The sequence below is a fragment of the Giraffa tippelskirchi genome, chromosome 12, assembly GCF_054371585.1.
Source record: "Giraffa tippelskirchi isolate mGirTip1 chromosome 12, T2T-mGirTip1v1.2.pri, whole genome shotgun sequence".
NCBI lineage: Eukaryota > Metazoa > Chordata > Mammalia > Artiodactyla > Giraffidae > Giraffa > Giraffa tippelskirchi.
Genome location: NC_137286.1, coordinates 106,917,625 through 106,938,248, shown reverse-complemented (window position 1 = coordinate 106,938,248; position 20,624 = coordinate 106,917,625). Strand labels below are relative to the sequence as shown.

The 20,624-nt window shown below is 39.1% G+C and overlaps 1 protein-coding gene and 1 long non-coding RNA gene across 49 annotated transcripts in view; one reads left to right on the top strand and one right to left on the bottom strand.

Moving 5' to 3' along the window:
* Positions 1-10,082, top strand: part of LOC145529220 (uncharacterized) — a 26,254-nt gene extending 16,172 nt beyond the window's left edge. The window contains exon 2 of the long non-coding RNA XR_014071046.1: positions 8,460-10,082. This is a non-coding gene — a long non-coding RNA (uncharacterized LOC145529220). The remainder of the gene's footprint in view (positions 1-8,459) is intronic.
* Positions 1-20,624, bottom strand: part of ZMYM5 (zinc finger MYM-type containing 5) — a 26,951-nt gene extending 6,327 nt beyond the window's left edge. For 2 of the 48 annotated variants that reach the window (XM_081549112.1, XM_081549143.1), the window contains exons 1-7: positions 20,286-20,624; positions 19,575-19,628; positions 17,308-17,448; positions 11,503-12,007; positions 11,171-11,264; positions 10,519-10,575; positions 850-1,135 (exon numbers count right to left, since the gene is read on the bottom strand). In XM_081549112.1, the coding sequence (XP_081405238.1) occupies positions 850-1,135; positions 10,519-10,575; positions 11,171-11,264; positions 11,503-11,997 (932 nt within the window). In that variant the 5' untranslated portion in view covers positions 11,998-12,007; positions 17,308-17,448; positions 19,575-19,628; positions 20,286-20,624. Of the gene's footprint in view, positions 1-849; positions 1,136-10,518; positions 10,576-11,170; positions 11,265-11,502; positions 12,008-16,426; positions 16,541-17,307; positions 17,449-19,561; positions 19,629-20,020 lie in introns of all 48 variants that reach the window. The other 46 variants (XM_081549104.1, XM_081549141.1, XM_081549129.1 and 43 more) reach the window with 35 other exon arrangements.

Here is a 20,624-nt window from a genome sequence, read left to right as displayed (position 1 = left end):
TTCTTTTTGGTCATGCTGCGTGGCTTTCAGGATATCAGTTCCCTCAGCGCCCCAACCAGGGACTGAAGCCAGGCCACAGAAATCACCAGGGAACTCCCCAGAATACTGCATTTTAATAGAAGTCAAATATATGAATAACAACGGACATTTTTCATTTTCTCATGATTTAATCCTAGGAATCAACTATAATTTTTGGATCCAGAAAAATCCACATTTTGGTTTCACTGCTAAGAGTTCCTAAATAATATGAGAAGAGATTCAGAAATAAAAATATTTTGTTGAGACTCATGGTGGTCCAGTGGCTAAGACTCTGTGCTCCCAATGCAGGGGGCCTGGGTTCGATTCCTGGTCAGAGAACTAGATCTCACATGACACAGCTAAAGATCTTACATGCTGCAGTGAAGACTGAAGAGCCCAAGTACTGCAACTTAAGACCCAGAGCAGTCAAACAAATAACCATAAATGAATTAAAACAATTTTTGTTGTCATAGGTTATGACCTTTAGAACCTTGCCAAAGGTTCTTATGACTTTTAGAAGCATACAAAAAGGGAACAAGCAACCAGGTAGAACCAAGGTGGAGGGTGGGGGAAAGGGTGAGGCAAAGGCAGTGGAAAGGAGAGGGTCCATTTATCTCTATACCTAAACTCCATTTTCCTGCCACGAGTAAGTACAGTATAAATGACCCACAGCTCTGATGTACGCTAAGATAACTCAAGTTCTGTAAATTTGAAGACACCTTTGCATCAATTCTACCCATCGATCTCTGCAACTCTGTGAAGACATTCAGAACACACATTCATACTACCAGTGTCCAATCATGTGGAAGAATGTTGAAGGGTACAGCTTACTTTTTACAGGTCACATTGCGTTTCTTTGGAGTACGCTTATGAGAGAAGGAAGAAAGGCAGGTGGTAGAACAGAAGAGGTGAGCTGATCCTTTTCGCTGATAAGCTGTCTGTCCCTTCTGTAAAGGGTTTTTGCAGTTTGCACAAGTGATTTTAGCTGCTTTAGTGGGTTGCTGTTGGGCAGAAGACTGGAAAATCTGTTTAGGAAGCGAGGCCACTGGTGATAAAGAATCCACCCCTGGCTGTTTCTGATTACGGGGAAAGGATGCTGACTGGGAGATCCAAGAATCTTAAAAATAAAACACACAAGAAAGTCACGAAACAGTTAAAAACTCACATCAGAAAAATACTTAAAAATTTTCATTTTGCACAAGTTTAAGAGAGTATTGAGGCAGGCTTGTTTTACAACCCAGCAGAACAATCCACTTCATATTCTAAGTGAATAAAGCTCTACTGTGCCAGCAACGGAAATGGTGGTCCTGGAATAGTACACTGTGTAGCCAGCATCTCTAAGTAAGACCCTCTGCGTTAGATTTTGCAAGTAATTTAAACTGAGCCTTGGTCTTCTCAGCTACAAATTGCAATAACACCCAACCTATCAGTGCTATGAAATCTAAATGAGAGGGAATTCCCTAACGGCCCAGTGGTTAGGACTTGATGCTTTAGGTGCCAAGGGCCTAGGTTCAATCCTTGGTTGGGGAACTAACATCCCACAAGCCACAGAGCAGGAAAAAAATAAAACACCGAATGAAGACAATGCATATACTAAAGCATCAGTTTTGTACACAGGGGATTTCCTAAGGCACTTTTTCTTTTCTAAGGAAGTATTAATACCTTATAAAGAAATGTGCAAATATAGACTAAAATCTAGTATGCTGCTGCTGCTGCTAAGTCACTTCAGTCGTGTCTGACTGTGTGCAACCCCATAGACAGCAGCTCACCAGGCTCCCCCGCCCCTGGGATTCTCCAGGCAAGAGTACTGGAGTGGGTTGCCATTTCCTTCTGCAAAAATCTAGTATATGATATCCACTTTGATAACAGCTTCCCCCTAACATTTTATTATGAAAAATTTAAAGCATATAGAGAAGCTTAAAGAATTTTACTGTGAACACCCACACGCCCACCATGTAGATGCTATACTATTTTATTGCTTTTGCTTTATCACACCTATTTATTCATCCCTCTAAATAATCTATCTTGTTACGTAGTTCAAGTAACTTGTAGATATTAGTATACTTCCCTCCATAATGCTTCAAAATGCATGTAATTTAGACAGCAATTTTAAGCAACTCTGTTTACAGTTACTGTAGACTATTTCCAGACATCAGTGAGGAGGTATTGGGCAGGAGACCCAGCTCTCCTACCTTTGCACAGGGACTCTGCTGTTTGCCTCAAAATGGTACAGGTTATGTATGGGTTACAGTACCTTAACATTCATACAATCACTTGGGAATCCTGTTTACACAGAGATTCTAAACTAGTAGGTCAAGTGAGGGGCCTGAGATCTGCATTTCTAATTCACTCCAGGGTAATGATGAAGCTTTGAGAGAAAGCCCGAGTGAGAAGAGAAAAATGGCCCACGAGTACTGAATTATTTTGTAATCGCTCTTCAAAAATAGCTTTTGTCACTAGCAAAAGGCTTATGGCCCCTTCACTTATTACAGCTCCAAACAACTTTCAGAATACTAGCAATACTAACAACTCTATTTTCACTTCTAAACTCCCATGTGCTGCTTCTAATTTTGTCCTTTTCAACATTTTATCTTAATAGGCAAAAACAAAACAGAACAAGTAACCAAAGAAATTCTTTCACTCCACGGGAAGATACTCTGGCAAACATGCAGTATATTCCAAAAAAGATTTTTAGATTTCTTTTTGGCTGTAAAACACATCTTATAGGATCTTATTTCCCTGACCAGGGATTGAACCTGGGCCCTCATTCAAAGTCCTAACTACTGGGCTGTCAGAGTTCCCCCGATAAAATTTTTATTACCAAATGCCTGTAAGTTTATTGCTTCACCTGCCTACTTCTGAACCATTTCTTTAGAAAACAAAAATTAGATGTTCATCTATAAAATACAGGATGCATTCTGGCATCAACTGCTCTGTAGATCATGTGGATAACAAAGTAGACTTAATAAATAACAGAAATAAATGCAAAGCACTGCAAGATTTTTCATTACCATTACTATGGAAGAAATAAGAAAAATATTGGGCTTTTTATTTTTAGCCATGCCAGGTGGCTTGTGGGATCCTAGTTCCTTGACCAGGGACCAAACCCATAAGCTCGATGTGAAAGCATGGAGTCCCAACCACAGAACCGCAAGGGGATTCTTTGGGCTTGTAAATTTTGCATACTTACCCACACTTGAAGGGGACATAGTCACATATAATTATGAAAAGTGAAATTTCTACTGCTAAGAAAATAGATTCTGTAATTTTTTTTTCACTTTAGCTTTGACACATACATAAATAAAGCAAATGTTTTCTTTGTTCATACTAAAACCATTTAATTTATCCTAATTTCCAAGTTTATTTTAGTATTATTTATCTTTGTCTGCACTGGGATTCTGTTGTTGTGCATGGGCTTCTCATTGCAGTGGCTTCTCTTGTTGCTGAGCAGGGGTCTAGGGCCCAAGTGCTTCAGTAGTTGTAGCTCACTGGATCTACAACACAGGCTCAGGAGTCATAGCCCACAGGCAGCCCCGTGACATATGGGAGCTCCCAAACCAGGGACCGAACTCATGTCCCCTGCACTGGCAGGTGGATTTTTAACCACTGGACCACCAGGGAAGTCCCTCAAAGTTTCTTCTTCCATCAAATCCCTATTTTATTTATTATATTAGTGTCTCCAGGTTAAATAAAAGAAGTTTCAATCACATTTTTCCATGCTCTGTCCCCAGAGTAAGTTTTAAGAGAAGGGACCCAGAAGACTAATGCAAACCCCCTTCTTACACACAAGGAAAACCAAGACTTAGAAGGCAGAGGTGGTATGCCCGAGTCCAGTACATGCCAGACACACTATTTGAGTTTTAGGTATTCTCTTTCTTCCCACATCCAAACTCTACTGCCTAAAGAATAACATCTTAGTATTTGTTAAGTGTTGGTCTGTGAGTGAAGTTAGTGTCTCAGTGGGGTTTTTTAGTTGTTAAGGAGCAACACATACACATGAAGCTTGTAAATCTTAGTGCAGAGCTCAGCAAAGAATCCATCTGCCAATGCAGGTGCCACAGGAGATGCAGGTCTGATCCCTGTATCAGGAGATCCCCTAGAGAAGGAAATAGCAACCCACTCCAGTATTTTTGGCTAGAGAATCCACTGGACAGAGGAGCCTGGCGGGCACACGGGGTCACAAAGAGTCAGCCACAACTGAGCATGCACACACCTATACTTTTATGACCACCACCCAGATAAACACACAAAAAGGTCCTCATGTCTTTTCAACTCGATCACTTCCCTTCTTTACCACAAGCCATACTTGTCCTGATGTCAGAGTAGTCATCTTATTTTGAACTTCACACATGTAATCATGTAACCTGTACCTTAAGTTTCACACACACTGAAGATAGCTGTTCATCTGTTTCCACTGTTGAGTATTCCATTATGTGGTTGATACTATTTATCACTGTTTCTGATGGACATTTGGACTGCTTCCAATATTTTGGGCTGAGGGGACATCAACAGTTTACTGGGTAGGGGGACCTGATAAGCAAGGTCTTGAGCTACACTTCACTGTGTATGACACAGAGTGGGCAGGACACAGGAGCAATCTTTGCTACTCAGGGGAGGAAGCTACAATGTATCGGGGGAGGACTGTCTTCCAATTTTTGAACATGATTTCTGTACATGTCTTTTAATGGTTTCCTGGGTATTTATCCTGTTCAGTATTTGTAAAGATTCTCGAATTCAAAGGTTAATGTTTTTTCTCCATTTTAGAAAATCTTCAGTTACACCTCCTCTGCCTCATTTCTTTCTTCCTCTTCCTGGGACATTAATTACATATCCTTTTCATCAAGTATCCTAAGTCTCTACATTCTTTTCTGCATTTCCCCCTTTCTGGTTCTGACTCAGTCTGGACAATATTCTGATAAACGTTCTAGTTCATTCACACTCTCTTCAGCTGTTCCTACAGTTAACTTACAGTTAAAATGTAAACTGATAATCCTATTATTACACCCCTCACGGACTCACTTCTAAAGTATCTGCTTTTTTCCCTTGATTGTGTTGTTAGATGGCCTGCCTTCTCATATCCCTGATTACCATTTCTATATGAAAAACTGGAGAAAACATTGAGACTCTGGATTATGTTCACATTCGCAATCCACAGGTCAATGGTTTTTGTTGTTGTTTGTTTTGAAACCAGTGTCCTTCCTTACGGGCCCCCATGAGTTTGCTAAAAGTCCCCCTTAACTCTCAGTGGCCGTTTCCGGAATTGACCACACTCGCATTATAGAAGAGCAACCCCAGGAAGATAGGGTCGTCTCAGATATGACAAACCTCATTTTTCCAGTGTATCTGTAGCTCTATAATGCTTCTGACATTTTATACATTTTGTCTCCCCCCATTATTCTTGGTAGGAGGGACAGGAGTTACCTATCGATTGCTAGTTTAAAACCTATTACTATCAGAAGCAAAACTTCCTAGAATCAGTAGCCAGGCCAGAAATGCTTATAATCCAACAAAAATACAACACAGATGCCAAGAACAATTTCCAGGTATTCTCTTGGATGAGATTTTGCCATTTACATAAAGATATATGACTACTGAAGAACTTTCAGTGCAATACAGTATACCCTAAAGGTTAATGAAAAAATTAAATAACACAAAGTCCATTCTAATGGACACAATCCTATTTTCATAAGCTGTTGAACAGTTTTATCTGTAATTTATGCAGAGCCATAATTTTATAGGATAAAATCTGAACCTATATATTTAAATATAACTCAACTCCAGAAATCCTCATCTTGCTCTTTTTTTCCCTGTGCTGCAAAATATTCATTCTGCAGAAGTGGGAAGCACACAGCAATTAAAGTTAAGACACTTGGAGAGAGCTTTGACTCTGAACAATAACAACAATTACAATAGTAATATAATTGCCGCCATCTTATTCTGTATGTCTTCTGATAAAATTTGTTAGTTTTACTAAAGCTGAAAGCAGGCAAAAACAAATTTTGGGGTTAACACTAAAATTAGACAGCTTCCAAGATGCTATATTCCATTTAAACAAAGAAAAAAGCAGCAACAAGGCATTCCTTTTGAAAAGTGACTCCACCTTTCAGAAAGCTTCACATATCTTCACCATCACGCTTCACCTGACAACTTGGTAGACACTCTTATAAGAATTCTGGACCAAGTGGTATTATTTAAAAGGATATAGTCTGTAACTTCTGTCCCCCAAAGTAGAACTTCAGAGAACCCAGGAACACTGTAAATTCATTCAAACTTCATAGATAACAGAAAGGAATTGCCTCAGCATACACAAAATAGTTCAAATGTAGCTAAGAACTTCTTCATATATATGAATGAATATCAAGTGGGTCCTTTAATGCTTGTTTTTCTGTTCTATTTTAAAATCACTGCTATTTCATGTCATGAGGAAATATCACAGTAATATACAGTTTTGAATTAATGAGATAAAAGGATGACAAGAACAAAAATACATCTAAGAGTAATCTAAACAACTTTTGCTAGTCTCAATTATGTCCACTATTTGAGTGGAGTGACAGTATCACATCTAACCACAGCATGCTCCTTTACAGTTAAGTATCAAGTTTATGTGCTATGCTTTTAAATTGAAAAGCATGTTATTGATCCACTTCACCATTAAATACACAACTTCAATTTACTCCAGAAAGTGAAAAATGGGTCAAGGTTGAAGCAAAAAAGATACACATGGCAGGGCTTCTGATTTTAACTTCACTTAAGAGCTTATACGTACATAAGATTGAATTCATGTTTCCACAAATATACATCTAAAATTTAGGAAATAATTACAAAACAGAAATAAGTGAAAGAAATCAATTATATTAGAAATAAAAATTTTTTAAAAGAGTGAACAGATCCAAAAGAATGATTTTTCAATGGACATTATTTCAAGTCTTCAACATCTTCAACTGTTTTTAAGCTTAACACATCATTCAACACACAGATCACAAGTTTTTTATACTATTTCTCATGTTTCACTCAATCAGTAAATAACATGTACATGGTAATAAGTAGATGACAAACATGAATGAACAAATTTATACTTTGCAAATCTATTTTTAAAAGTTCAACGATATATAAATTAGGGCTTCCCTGATAGTTCAGTTGGTAAAGAATCTGCCTGCAACGCAGGAGACCCTGGTTCAATTCCTGGGTCCGAAAGATCCCCTGGAGAAGGGATAGGCTACCCACTCCAGTATTCTGGGGCTTCCCTTGTGGCTCAGTTGGTAAAGAATCCGCCTGCAATGCAGGAGACCTGGATTCGATCCCTGGGGTGGGAAGATCCCCTGGAGAAGGGAAAGGCTACCCACTTCAGTACTCTAGCCTGGAGAATTCCATGGACTGTATAGTCCACAGGGTTGCAAAGAGTCAGACACAAATGGGCGACTTTCACTTCTCTTCAAAGGATTCTTGGCTAAAAAATTCCATGGACAAAGAAGCCTGGTGGACTACAGTCCATGGGGTCGCAAAGAAGCAAGCGAGCATGATATATAAATTAAGGAAGTTATCACCTTTAAATGGTCAGTTTAGCAAACATTAAACAATATTCCTACTCCCAAGAACAGTTTACAACATGGAAAAGAGCCCAAAATTTTTTTATGAGGGCCATTTTGCATTTACCATGAAAAGCTTTAAAAATTGACATTTGACTTAACCATTTCGCCTACAGAAACTTTTCACTAGAAAATAAGTGTGATAAACTTAAGAGATTTGACATGTCAATCAATATACTACTGATGAAATGTCAAATGCTTCCCCTCCACCCCAGGTCAATAACAAGACAAGGGAGTCCAGTGGTTAGGACTTGGTACTTTCACTGCTGCAAGTTGGGGTTCAATCCCTGGTTGGGGGGAGAAGGCAATGGCAACCCACTCCAGTACTTTTGCCTGGAAAATCTCATGGACAGAGGAGCCTGGTAGGCTGCAGTCCATGGGGTCGCTGAGAGTCGGGCACGACTGAGCGACTTCACTTTCACGCATTGGAGAAGGAAACGGCAACCCACTCCAGTGTTCTTGCCTGGAGAATCCCAGGGACGGGGGAGCCTGGTGGGCTGCCGTCTATGGGGTCGCACAGAGTCGGACACGACTGAAGTGACTTAGCAGCAGCAGCAGCAGCCCTGGTTGGAGAACTAAGATCCCACAAGCCCCACAGTGCTGCCAAAAAAGAGCAGACAACAAAACTTTATACTTTGATCATTCCTATTCAACATTACATAAGAAATAAAAGAAGATGTGCCAGACTGAAATATTTCCATAATAAAACAGATTATTTGCCTTTTTCACTGTGCTGGCATTTGCACTAATGGTGCAGAAGCAATGATGAGTAAAACTGCTCACAGTGGAACCCAACTGTACTAGAAAAGTTGTCCTTACTATCAGGCACATTTACTTCTGCTGTTCTTCTTCCAGCACTGACAGGTCAACAGGATTCTGATACTAACTACCCAGAGTGAGCACCAGCCCTGCCTAAAGACACATCCACAACAAGACTGCCCTCCCTTCACATGCTTCCTGGATTCCTGGCCAACTGGCTGCAAATCCGGGAGGTTCCTAAGGCCACTTCAGGTTTGATAATTTGCTAGAATGACTCAGAGAACTCAGGAAAGCTTTATACTTATCATCAGTCTTATTTAAAGGATACAAATCAGGACCTGCCAAAAGAAGAGGCATACAGGCTGAGGAGAGGGAGGATCCCAATGCAGAGCTTCTGCCCATTCTCTTGTCAATCAGGTAGCATCACCCACCGGGCATGATGAGCTCACCAACCAGGAGGCTACACTGATCTCAGTGTCAAGAGTTTGCACTGGGTTTCATCACCGTGTGGGGATGAATGATGGGATTATTCGCTGCAGGTCATCAGACAATCTCAGCCTCTTTCTCCTTCACGCAGGCTGTGCTGGCTCAAAGGCCCAACTACTTGAATCACATGGTTGGTCTTTCCAGCGACCTTCCCTTAGCCTTAATCTTCATGAATTGGTTAATCTCAAGGATTCAGCCTCTCTCCCAAGAAACATGGACAAAGACCAGTGAAATTATTTATTATACAAAAGAAGCCCTTGATGAAAAAGTAAAACTTAGTATGAATTTTACTAAATTTCAGCCTCTGATTACATCTTAATACTCTGTATGATGAACGAGGAAGCTATATGATGAACGGGGAAGCATCCAGAAGCCACTTCCTTTTCATAACAAAGTACAATGAGACAGAGTGGGAAAGCACTTGCAAAACCTGCACTGCAAGCTGAACTAGCCTTGAAAGAATGATAAACTGGTTACATTTTCTTAAATTAAGCTTTTCATTTCAAAAAAGAATAACTTTTTGTTGCCAATGAGAAAATCTGATGTTTCAAATCAAACTCAGAATCTTTGAAAACTTGCATCTACCACTGCTAGCTTTCTAAGGTGTCAACATTTAGAAGACCTAGGTAACTCACTGAATCAACACTTACAAATAATGAAAGCACAATGTTACCATTCATTCAAAGGTAAAATTCATCCAAAGATTAATGAATTTGAGTGTAATAATGTATGAAAAGTTCATTATACAGTTTCAGATTCCACATTGTAAGAACTTTCAAGAAATGACCACTTATCAAGTTTCACAGCTATGTCAAAAGAAAAAGAAAATGTCCATAATTAACTAAAAAGACTACTAAAATATTGCTCCATTCTACAATCATGTATGTATGTGAAGCCAGATTTTCTCCTTATACTGCAAACGAAAGAAGACAATGCAACACATTCTATGTAGAAATGAATCTGAGGAGCTAAATATACTTTACTGTCTTCAACTAAGCTGGAATAACGTCACTTTTTTTTACTAAATTTCTTTGAAAGTCATTATCTTTCATTAACAATATGTCACATAATACATAATTACTGTTACTTTTCAAATTTAAGTTTTAATTTCTAGTATGATAACAGATAAAAACAGGAACAAAAAACTCTGGGTTCCTCAATCATTTCGAAGAGTGAAACTGAGTTCGAAAGTTTGATAACTGTCCTTTACAAATAATAAACAATGTAAACAAAGACATTTAGTGTGTGGAGTTTCAACAGTAAAAAAAAAATGACAAAACATAAATGCCTGAAGAGTAGAGGAATAAATATCTCAGACAACAGGATATTTTATAGTCACTGAAAATTCTGTTTTTAAAGTGACATAACATACTTAAAATTTACATTAAAAAAGTCAAGAGAACACAAAACTATATATAATATGCTCTAAATTCTATTTTTAAAACTACAGAGGCAAAAAGACTGATAGCAAACAAACTAAAATTTTAACAGCTGTCAGTCACTTCAATTTAGTGGGTTGGTGACAGATACTAGTTTCTTATTTCTAACTATGATTTCTTTCAAATGTTCTGTAATGTTCCCATAATCAGAGAAAAAGATTAATTTTAAAAAATTTTAAAGAAAAAAATATACTAGCATTTCATTAAGCAATAAGTGATTCGGTTCTTACCTCTGGTTACTTTGTAGTTCTTTCCTAAAATTCTAAGTTCATCAACAGCCAAAAGCACTAAGATGGCCAAAAGCAAGCACAAACAAAAACCAAAGAACAAACAAAAAAACAAAGGCACCTTAAGTCATGAAAAAGCTGAAAAAAAGATTTGCGAAATTTTACTAGAACATGAATGGCCATGGAAGCATATTTAAAATACAGGTCTCTAATTTAAAGTTTTCCAAATTTAAAATGAAGAAACTAATAAAGTGCTAATTTAAAACAAAAATCAGAGACAAATAGTCCAAGAGAAAACACACTTTAAAGTAAAAACTGAAAGATCAAGTTATGTAATTACAATAAAATTTAATTCTTATGTAATATTACTTTAATCCTTTAGTTCACTACCCATCTTTTTATCCTAAGAATTTTACATTAAAATAAAAATGGTAAACAAAGATGGAGGTAAGAATTATGGGCGTTTTCAGTTAAAACTTCAAATACAAAACACTTGGGTAGACTGCAGTTTTACTAAGTAAAAAATTCTATCTTAATATGAAAGTTAACAAAAAATATTTCACATATAGAATAAACAAACTGGATATAGGTACTAAGTAAAAGCCAAAAGCTTACAAATTTAGTGTGAAAGTATTTAGTATCACTCACTGCTTACCAGGACTATGATGAGTTGTAAATCCTCCATTCTGAAATTCACCTCCTGCCACATTCATTCTACCAGGATTAAAAGGTCCTACTGCAGTCTTGGTCTGTGAAGTTAAAGACGGGGTGTATGTTTGCATATTAACACCAAAATTACTTGACTGAAGTCCTTTAGCGACATCTCCCAAGTTGGAATTCTATAGTGATGTTATATTTGTAATCATTAAGTTCATATCTCGCCCATCATTCAGAGCTTAAAACCTGCTTCTAAAGTTGTAACATTAGTAATATGAATTGCACAGTCGATTCTGTAGTGATAACACCATTACCCATTCCTGCATTTACCTTACTTCTTGAAAGACTGGAAGTGGAGAAATCCAAATCTTTGGTTCTGTTTTTAGTTCCAGGAAATCCCCATTCAATAAAACTGGAAGAAAGTGTCTTTTCCCTTCCATTTGTTTCCATGTCCTCTTCATCATCAATAACAATTGTCTCACTTATATTTCCCTTCTGAGAAGCCAAATATCTTGAGGAAGGAAGAATTACAGAATAATGTCCTTGCAGCTTTTTATTTCTTGATGCAGGAAATACAAAATGTCTTTGATCTGCTATTACTGGAGCAGAACTTGAAGGAGGTTGTATAGATTCAATAAACACAACATCATCATCATCCCCATCATCACCTTCCACTGATGAGTTTCTAGATCTATTAACCAAAGGACTAGCTGAGTCACCAAATGAGTCTCCTACATCCATGAGACTAGCTACCACGGCTGTACTCCCTAATAAGATAGGAGTCTGTTCAGTCAAGTCTAATCTTCCTGCTGAACATTCATCCATGCCAAAGAACCTGTAACAGAGAGAAAAGAAAAAAAAGTTTGAGTAAATTATGATTATTACATTTTATTGCAATTAAATAGCATAAGTGAAATTTTAAATTCTTTTATGTGATTTTATGTATTAATAAGTCCTTCACTGAAATAGAAAATAGTACAAAATAATTCCATCAATTACCAATAACTCAGGGTTCAAATACAATTAGTGTATCAGATATACCTTTATCTACTAAAATTATTATATTGTCCAAACTGTGTTTCTCTGGTGTGTTTTGTCAGTTTTTCAAACTTTCTGCTTCCAACATAACTATATAATTAAATCATTCTGAAACTTTTTTTCTCATCGTCCACAAATTGCCAGATACTATATTATAGGTTTATGTAAAATTCTGAAAAAACGCATGAGGTACATACAGTTTAATTCATTTTATTGATCAGGAAACATCTGGGCAAGCCCAAACAGCATTTCCACTTAGGGCTCTAACTTTAGGTCCCAAATTCTTAGCCTTGGTTTTATTTAACAAACACTTCGGTGTACCTATATGCACTAGAGAATGACAAAGGAAAGGATCCAAATCCAAATAATTGGAAGAATTTGGAGAAGTGAAAGATCAATGAAGCAAAGCTTTCAAAGCAGATGAGACAAAGAGGAGGATGCGGATATGCACAGCACATGTGGTAATGAAGCTAATCATGAACAAGAAATCACCTTTATCTCAAAAGCAAGAGGGAAAAGTTAAGTGTATGGCTGTCCCTCAGTACCCGCAGGGGGTTGGTCCCAGGATATCCATGGAGGCTCAAGTCCTACAGTTGGCCCTCTTATCCAAGGTTCCACATTCACAGATTCAACCAACCCTGGATCCTGCAATACTACAGTATTTACTGAAAAAATCTATGTATTAAGTGGATCTGGGCAGTTCAAACCCATGTTGTTCAAGGGTTTGTCCAATTATAACTGGAGCGTATATAGGTATGTGGAAACAACAGATGGAAAGCTGAGGTTAAGTTTATAAATGCTGGCTTCAATTTTCTCAGAAGCTCAAGATAGGGAAAGAGGTGGGATCTGTAGGGGTGCTGAATAATTAAGAGAACTCATACACCAGTCATCATTCAATTTTAAACATTTCATACTGAAATATGCTAAGTAACACTCTATTCTAAAATTTTCCCAACTAATTTTAAGTGATAGCACTTAGTTATACAATAGATAATGTTTATTCTTAATGGGTGCTATATCATTAAATATAGTAATTCAGTAAATGCTTAAATAAGTGAGGTAGGAACTATTCTTTGTCTCATTTTACTGATCAGGAAACTAAGACTCAGAAGATAGTAAGTAATCTGCCTGGCCTGCCCAAGTCTCCATTGCTGGAAAGCGTGGAATCAGGAGTCAAACCCAAGAAATCTGACTCTATAATCTATTTTATAGACACCACATTACATGCAATTATTGTATACAATTTATTAAGTCCTTGTTTTATTAAGATGAAACAAAATTAACACTCATGTAACTCTACTTCAAAGATAAATAACAAATCTAAGGAACCAGTTAAAAAGGGTTATAAAGGAAATAACGAAAATTAGGATCAGAGTTAACACACATCCAATAAGCTTATAATGTGGTTGATTTTCAAAGGAAAGAGGCAATAACTCACCTAAACTAAATCAGGAAATTTAAGACCTGTTATTTACACACACACAAATTCTTGTTAGTTCTTTCTGTACTTGAATAAATCTAAAACGGAAAAGAACAATTTCTGGGCAAGAGCAACAGCTGACTCCATGGTGCCCTCTGGTGGCTGTTAGGTTCTATCTTAATCTTCCCAAAGAAAATAATAGGGGATTCTTTATGGTCAGCTCACTCCAGTCCTCTATTTCTGAAAAAAAGACTAAGTATTTACCTATTTTCTAATTTCAGATTGTAAAAAAGTTAAAACCTAACCCTAACCACTATTAAAAGTCACTGTCTATATAATTTAACTATCATGTTCTTAATTCTATAAACATAAGCCTACAAAAAAGTTTTAAATATTTCTATATTATCCAAAAAGAGAAAAAGTTAAAGTTTAGCTAAGGCACTAAGCAAATTACCTCACTTAATTGAGTTTTACTTTTCTAAACTATAAACTGTTGATCATACTATAAATGGGGATAAAAAAGGACTCTGAGGTTTTTATTGTGATAACTGGACATACAAGTCCCTGGTCTCTGCCTGGACCATATTAAAGAGTGCAAAAATGATAAATCTCTCTCAATACTTTGGCTCCATCCTAGGATTTCAACAAGTGTCTAATTAATCCTAAATATTTTAGTCTTCCTGTGGTATCTTTTTTTTTTTTTTACTCTTTATTGAATTTGTTACAATGCTGCTTGTTTCATGCTTTGGTTTTCTGGCCAAGAAGTATGTGGGATCTTAGCTCCCTAAACAGATCTTGAACCTTCACCCCCTACATTGGAAGGCAAAGTCCTAACCCTTGGACCACCAGGGAAGTCCCCTTCCTGTGGTATCTTATTCATCTACAACCATTTAATTTTCATCTTGATACAATGTAAAATTAAAGGAAAATCCACACAGAGAAGTGTGGAATCTAATGGGAGTTGCCTGGTTGCTCAGTGGTTAGGATTCCAGGTTTTCACTGCTGTGGCCCATGGTTCAATCCCCGGTCAGGGAAGTGAGATCCCACAAGCCTCACAGTGCAGCCAAGAGAAAAAACAACTGGACTAGAATTTCAGCCTAACTAAAAAGTTAGGCTGAAACCCAAGAAAGACTCTTATATGCAACTTATCTCTAGGTTATAGGTAATAACCTTACAATGTTAAGAAGGTATTTCATTATCGGTAAAGATAAAAGAGTTAACACTAAAACAAAGACACAAATTAGGGTTCTTCGCCCTATTGTGTTCACTTTTATTCTAGGTTTTATTTCCTCAAGATTGCTACAGTTATCTTTTCAAAAGATTACAGTAAAATTACAGAGATTAAATTGCCAACATCCGCTGGATCATCGAAAAAGCAAGAGAGTTCCAGAAAAACATCTATTTCTGCTTTATTGACTATGCCAAAGCCTTTGACTGTGTGGATCACAATAAACTGTGGAAAATTCTGAAAGAGATGGGAATACCAGACCACCTGACCTGCCTCTTGAGAAACCTGTATACAAGTCAGGAAGCAACAGTCAGAACCGGACATGGAATAACAGACTGGTTCCAAATAGGAAAAGGAGTACGTCAAGGCTGTATATTGTCACCCTGCTTATTTAACTTATATGCAGAGTACATCATGAGAAACGCTGGGCTGGAAGAAGCACAAGCTGGAATCAAGATTGCTAGGAGAAATATCAGTAATCTCAGATATGCAGATGACATCACTCTTATGGCAGAAAAGTGAGGAAGAACTAAAGAGCCTCTTGATGAAAGTGAAAGAGGAGAGTGAAAAAGTTGGCTTAAAGCTCAACATTCAGAAAACTAAGATCATGGCATCCAGTCCCATCACTTCATGGCAAATAGATGGGGAAACAGTGGCTCACTTTATTTTTCTGGGCTCCAAAATCACTGCAGATGGTGACTGCAGCCATGAAATTAAAAGACGCTTACTCCTTGGAAGGAAAGTTATGACCAACCTAGACAGCATATTAAAAAGCAGAGACATTACTTTGCCAACAAAGGTCCGTCTAGTCAAGGCTATGGTTTTTCCAGTGGTCATGTATGGATGTGAGAGTTGGACTGTAAAGAAAGCTGAGTGCCAAAGAATTGATGCTTTTGAACTGTGGTGTTGGAGAAGACTCTTGAGAGTCCCTTGGATTGCAAGGAGATCCAACCAGTCCATCCTAAAGGAGATCAGTCCTGGGTGTGCATTGGTAGGACTGATGTTGAAGCTAAAACTCCAATACTTCGGCCACCTGATGTGAAGAGCTGACTCACCAGAAAAGACCCCGATGCTCGGAAAGATTGAGGGCAGGAGAAGAAGGGGACGACAGAGGATGAGATGGTTGGATGGCATCACTGACTCAATGGACATGGGTTTGGGTGAACTCTGGGAGTTGGTGATGGACAGGGAGGCCTGGAGTGCTGCAGTTCATGGGGTCGCAAAGAGTCGGACACGACTGAGCAACTGAACAATAAAATATATATAATATAAAATGCTATTTTAATCATTTTTAAGCATGCAGTTCAGTGTTATAGTTTTTTTAATATGCCTTTTTAAAGCTGCAAAAATGTCTGCTGAATTCTTAAGTTATAATTCAGTATTGTTAATTTCCTGAGATCACCTTCAATTAAAAAAAGTTGAATAATTTAGTAGCCAGTCAATATTCAATTATGTTTATGCACAATTTGGTAGTACATATTAAAATGACTCAAAAAACAGTAGCTAAAATAGAAATGGTGAGTTATTAATATGACAAGATTAGTATATGATGATAAAGGTAAACAAACCTGCTCACGAGCCTTCAAATATTAAAATCACCAAGAAAGTATTTTCAAATATTTAATTACTGCTCCAAAGGTTCATTTTTGGCTACCTATAGGCACATCTTTATCTTCAAGGCTCTATGAAACATAAAGGATGCATGCTACAAAAATTCATTGATCACTTAATAAGTTCTAGAACACATTCTATGGCATCTCTGAACTTACACTGTAACAGATCTTTTGTAATATAAAAAATATTTGCATATTTACATACAAATAACATCAATTTCAAAGTTAGCTTCCTGTTAGTATATACTACAAGGATTCCCATTTAAAATCAAAAACTAAATAAAGGTGTGTGATGATTCTCGAGGTTTTATTCACAAATGTAAAGAGACAGGAAAAGGAAGAATCAAATGAACAATCACAACAAACAGCAGGAGAACTACTTAAGTACCTAAGTAATAGGCACTTAAGAGATGGTAGATTGATCACACAAAACTAACTTCAATCCCATCTAAAATCCCCACAAATGACAGGAAAGTTCCTACTCACAAGAGAAGGAAAAACTGAAGAAGTAACAAAAGCAAAAAATTTGATAAGCTGAAGAGCAGGTGGATGAGTAGTTAGCCAACTCTGCCTGAGACAGCCTAACTCTAAAACAGCGAAGGAAAAAGCTGAGAAACTTCTGACTTAAGGTGTGGAATCCTCAAAAGGCTCAAAGCCTGTAACTCTCAATATCACTGGAATAGGGAGCAGAAAGCTAAAATAAGGAGGATGTGAAATTCCAGGTCCCTTCCCTTTCTCCACGTTGATGATCACAGGCCTTCCCCCTTTCTGGCCCAAGTTTTAGACTTCTATTCTTTGGAGAGGATAGAACAAAAGATCCTTCGTTTCAGGTTTACCAGGCATTGGTGAATGCTTCAATATCATGTATTTGAAATGCTCCCTTTCCCGGCTGATTTCCAGAGAGCTGGCATCCAGACTTCAATCTTCCAAGCAGCAGACTCTTCCCCAGAAAACTTCTTTCTCAGAAACACTTCTTTCTGTGGAATTAGGACCCCCACCCCCCAAAAATGAAAGACCTGAAGATAATGACTTCAGAGATTCTCCATCAATTGGCCTAAAAAGATTCATCCTACAGTGAAGCTCCAAGCTGAAACATTCCACTCATTTTTCCAATCTATTTTCTATTTCTCAATTCTTAACCACGGGTAGACCAACCAAGGATTATAAAATATCTGAAGAAATCCTCTAATAAGAAAAATAGTCCTGACACATATATACTATTGATACTGTGTATAAAATAGATAACTGAGAACATACTGTACAGTTCAGGGGAACTCTACTCAATGCTCTGCGGTGATCTAAATGGACAGGAAATACAAAAAAGAGGGGATATATGTATATGTACAGGTATAGCTGATTTACTTTGCTGTACAGCAGAAACCCAACATTGTAAATATAACACAACTATACTTCAATAAAATATAAAAGAAAAAAAGAAGAGAAAAGAGCAAGAAAAAGAAAACAAAATAGAAATCCACACAACAATCAGAACTCTAGACGGACACATCACAAGCAAAAGACCAAAAAAATTGACATTTCTAGTATTAAAAAAGAACTTCTAGAAATGAAAAGCTTAGCAAAAATGAAAAACTCAGTAAAAGGACTGAAAGATAAAGCTGAGGAAATATCAGAAAACAAAAAACACAATAATTTTAGCTACTGGTAACAATGTGTATGTGTGTCTCACATAACTTATGGGCTAGGCACTTTACAATCTTCATACCAACTGAGAACACAGTCACAATTTACTCACTTATAAAATGTGAATAAAAAAGTGTATTTAACTGAATAAGATGTGCATTTATAAAGGTTCAGTTATTGACTCTTATTTAGTTTGCACTTGCCAAAGTAAAAAGAGAGCAGAGATATAAACCAGATATGAAATCTGGCTGGCACTAAACCTAGTCCTTTCCACACTGTGCTCACCTATGCTAGGAACCTGCTGTTGAGAAAAGTGGCTTTTCTAAGTGGTAATAACTGAGTCAGCGATTTGTTACCCTTCCAATCTTTTAGTCCCCACTAGTTCCCTTTCCCTAATAAAGTCCCTCATAGCTCTAGAACCCTGCCCACATCCCTTTATCTCACACAACTATCACATAATCTGAAATATCATTTCAGGTATCCTATGAAAATCACCCAATCAAAACGATATCCATTCCTAACAGCTGTCTAACTAACGAAGTGTGCCCTGAAGCATAACAGAGTAAGTGCAAAGTCAAGTCTGACAAGAAGCAACAACAGCAGAGGGAAGGCAGGAATACTACTATGAGAAACAGTAGTATTCACAAGTTTCTTTTTGATGACGGGTGAAAAACTGACCAGCTGAAAGGACAAAATAGGCAGGACCTAATGTACAGAATCCTAGATAATAAATGTAGAATCAGAGATTTTTTAAAAAAATCATTTTGAGACACTTTACAAAATGACTGATTCAGGCAAGGATTGGTGTTAAAGCCATTAACACAACAGCTGACAGGGAACTGGGCATTTTATTGTAGTAAAATGAACAGCACTGAGGTTACTTTTTAGTAACAAGAAAAAAAAAACACATCAACTTCATAATAAAGACTGTCACTATCAATTTAGTAATTCGGTGGTCAATCTTAGAATCGCGACTACAGTAAGAACTAGATTATCTTTTTTTTTTTTTAAAAAAAAGACTATCTCCTGATGTGATACTTGCCTGAGTTTTATCAGGATACATAAACACAAATCTTCCTCAAATATAAGACAAATACACACACAAAGTATTGTGTCCATCAACCTCAGAATAACGATAAGATTCAATCAGTCTTGTTAATTCAACAGTACGGAAAAAAATTATTTCTAACCATTAGAAAGCAAAAACATGTTAAAAAGAAAGCATTAAAAATGGAACATCTTAGAACTCTAAGAGAATACCGGTGGTGTAAAGATCAGCACGCACTCCCCGTGCTTTCCCAGGGATTACCCTGGCTTGGCTCTGGGGACAAGGTCCACTCCAGAAACTAGCTCTCTGCCTTCAAGGTAAGAGAAAGTTAAGTTCCACAGAAGCACACTCTAGTACTGCACTAACTGTATTCCACAGACACGCGGGGTAAAATTACTCACCGTGGACGCTTACCTCCTTAAATATCACCGAACTATCATCAGACTGTCCTGAAGGTGATTCCTGGCCCTAGAACGAAGGATGAAAACGGACTTCGTTATAGCCAAGCTGGACGCAGCATCAGCTCACCACAGAGGAAGCAAAGGGACACGAAGTCAAGAAGCCTCAGCGCTCCTCCACACACTCCCTCACCCCACGGCCGCCAAGGCGCCAGGTACACAAACACCGAGGCCCCGCCACCACCACACGGCCGCAGTCCCTGCGAGCCACAGGCGGGAGGCGGAGGGCGAGCGCGGCCTCGAGCCCGCGGAGACGCCTATCCCCCGATTCGGCCCGCTTGCCGCCGCCGCCGTCCCTCAGGAACCCACTCGCCCGCAGCTCGCGGCGCCGCGGGGCGGAAACCCCCGTATTGGCCCGGAGCCCGAGACCTGCCCGCTCCTCGTCCGCCATTAGAAACTCGCCCAAATAAGCGGAGAGGAGAAGACGCCGCGCCGGGGTCTGGGCGGCCGAGGAGGGGACCTGGAGCGGGGAGGCTCGCGTCTTCACCCCAAAACTTGCGGACGCCGGGTCGCCGCCGGGAGAGTACGAGCGCGGCCACGAGCGCCCACGGAGGCGCCCCTCCCCCACCCCGCGACCCCAGAAGCCCGCCGGGGGCCGCCACACTCCGCCCTCGCGGCCGCGCCCGCGCCCGCACTCCTGCAGCCCGCGGGCCGCCCGCCAACGCGCCTGGGACATCAGCGGAGCAGCCGGCAGCCAGAGGCCCCGAAGCAGCAGCGGCGACGGCGGCCGCGCCGCGGGGCGCTCGTCCCAGGTCGATGGGAGGCTTCGGAGGCCGCTCTCACCCATCTCTGCCTCTCGGCGCCTCCGCCCCCGCCTCCGGAGGCTGCGCCGCTCCCGACCACCCCTACTGTCGGCGGCCCTGGGTTGGAGACACGGCGGGGACTAGCCTCACCCGGTTCTGGCTGCGGCTCAGCAGAACAAACCTCCCCGCCCCCGGCCCACCCCGCCTTCGGCTACACGCACAACTCCGCTCGGTCCAGTCCCAGTTTTAGCGCTGGGGAGTAG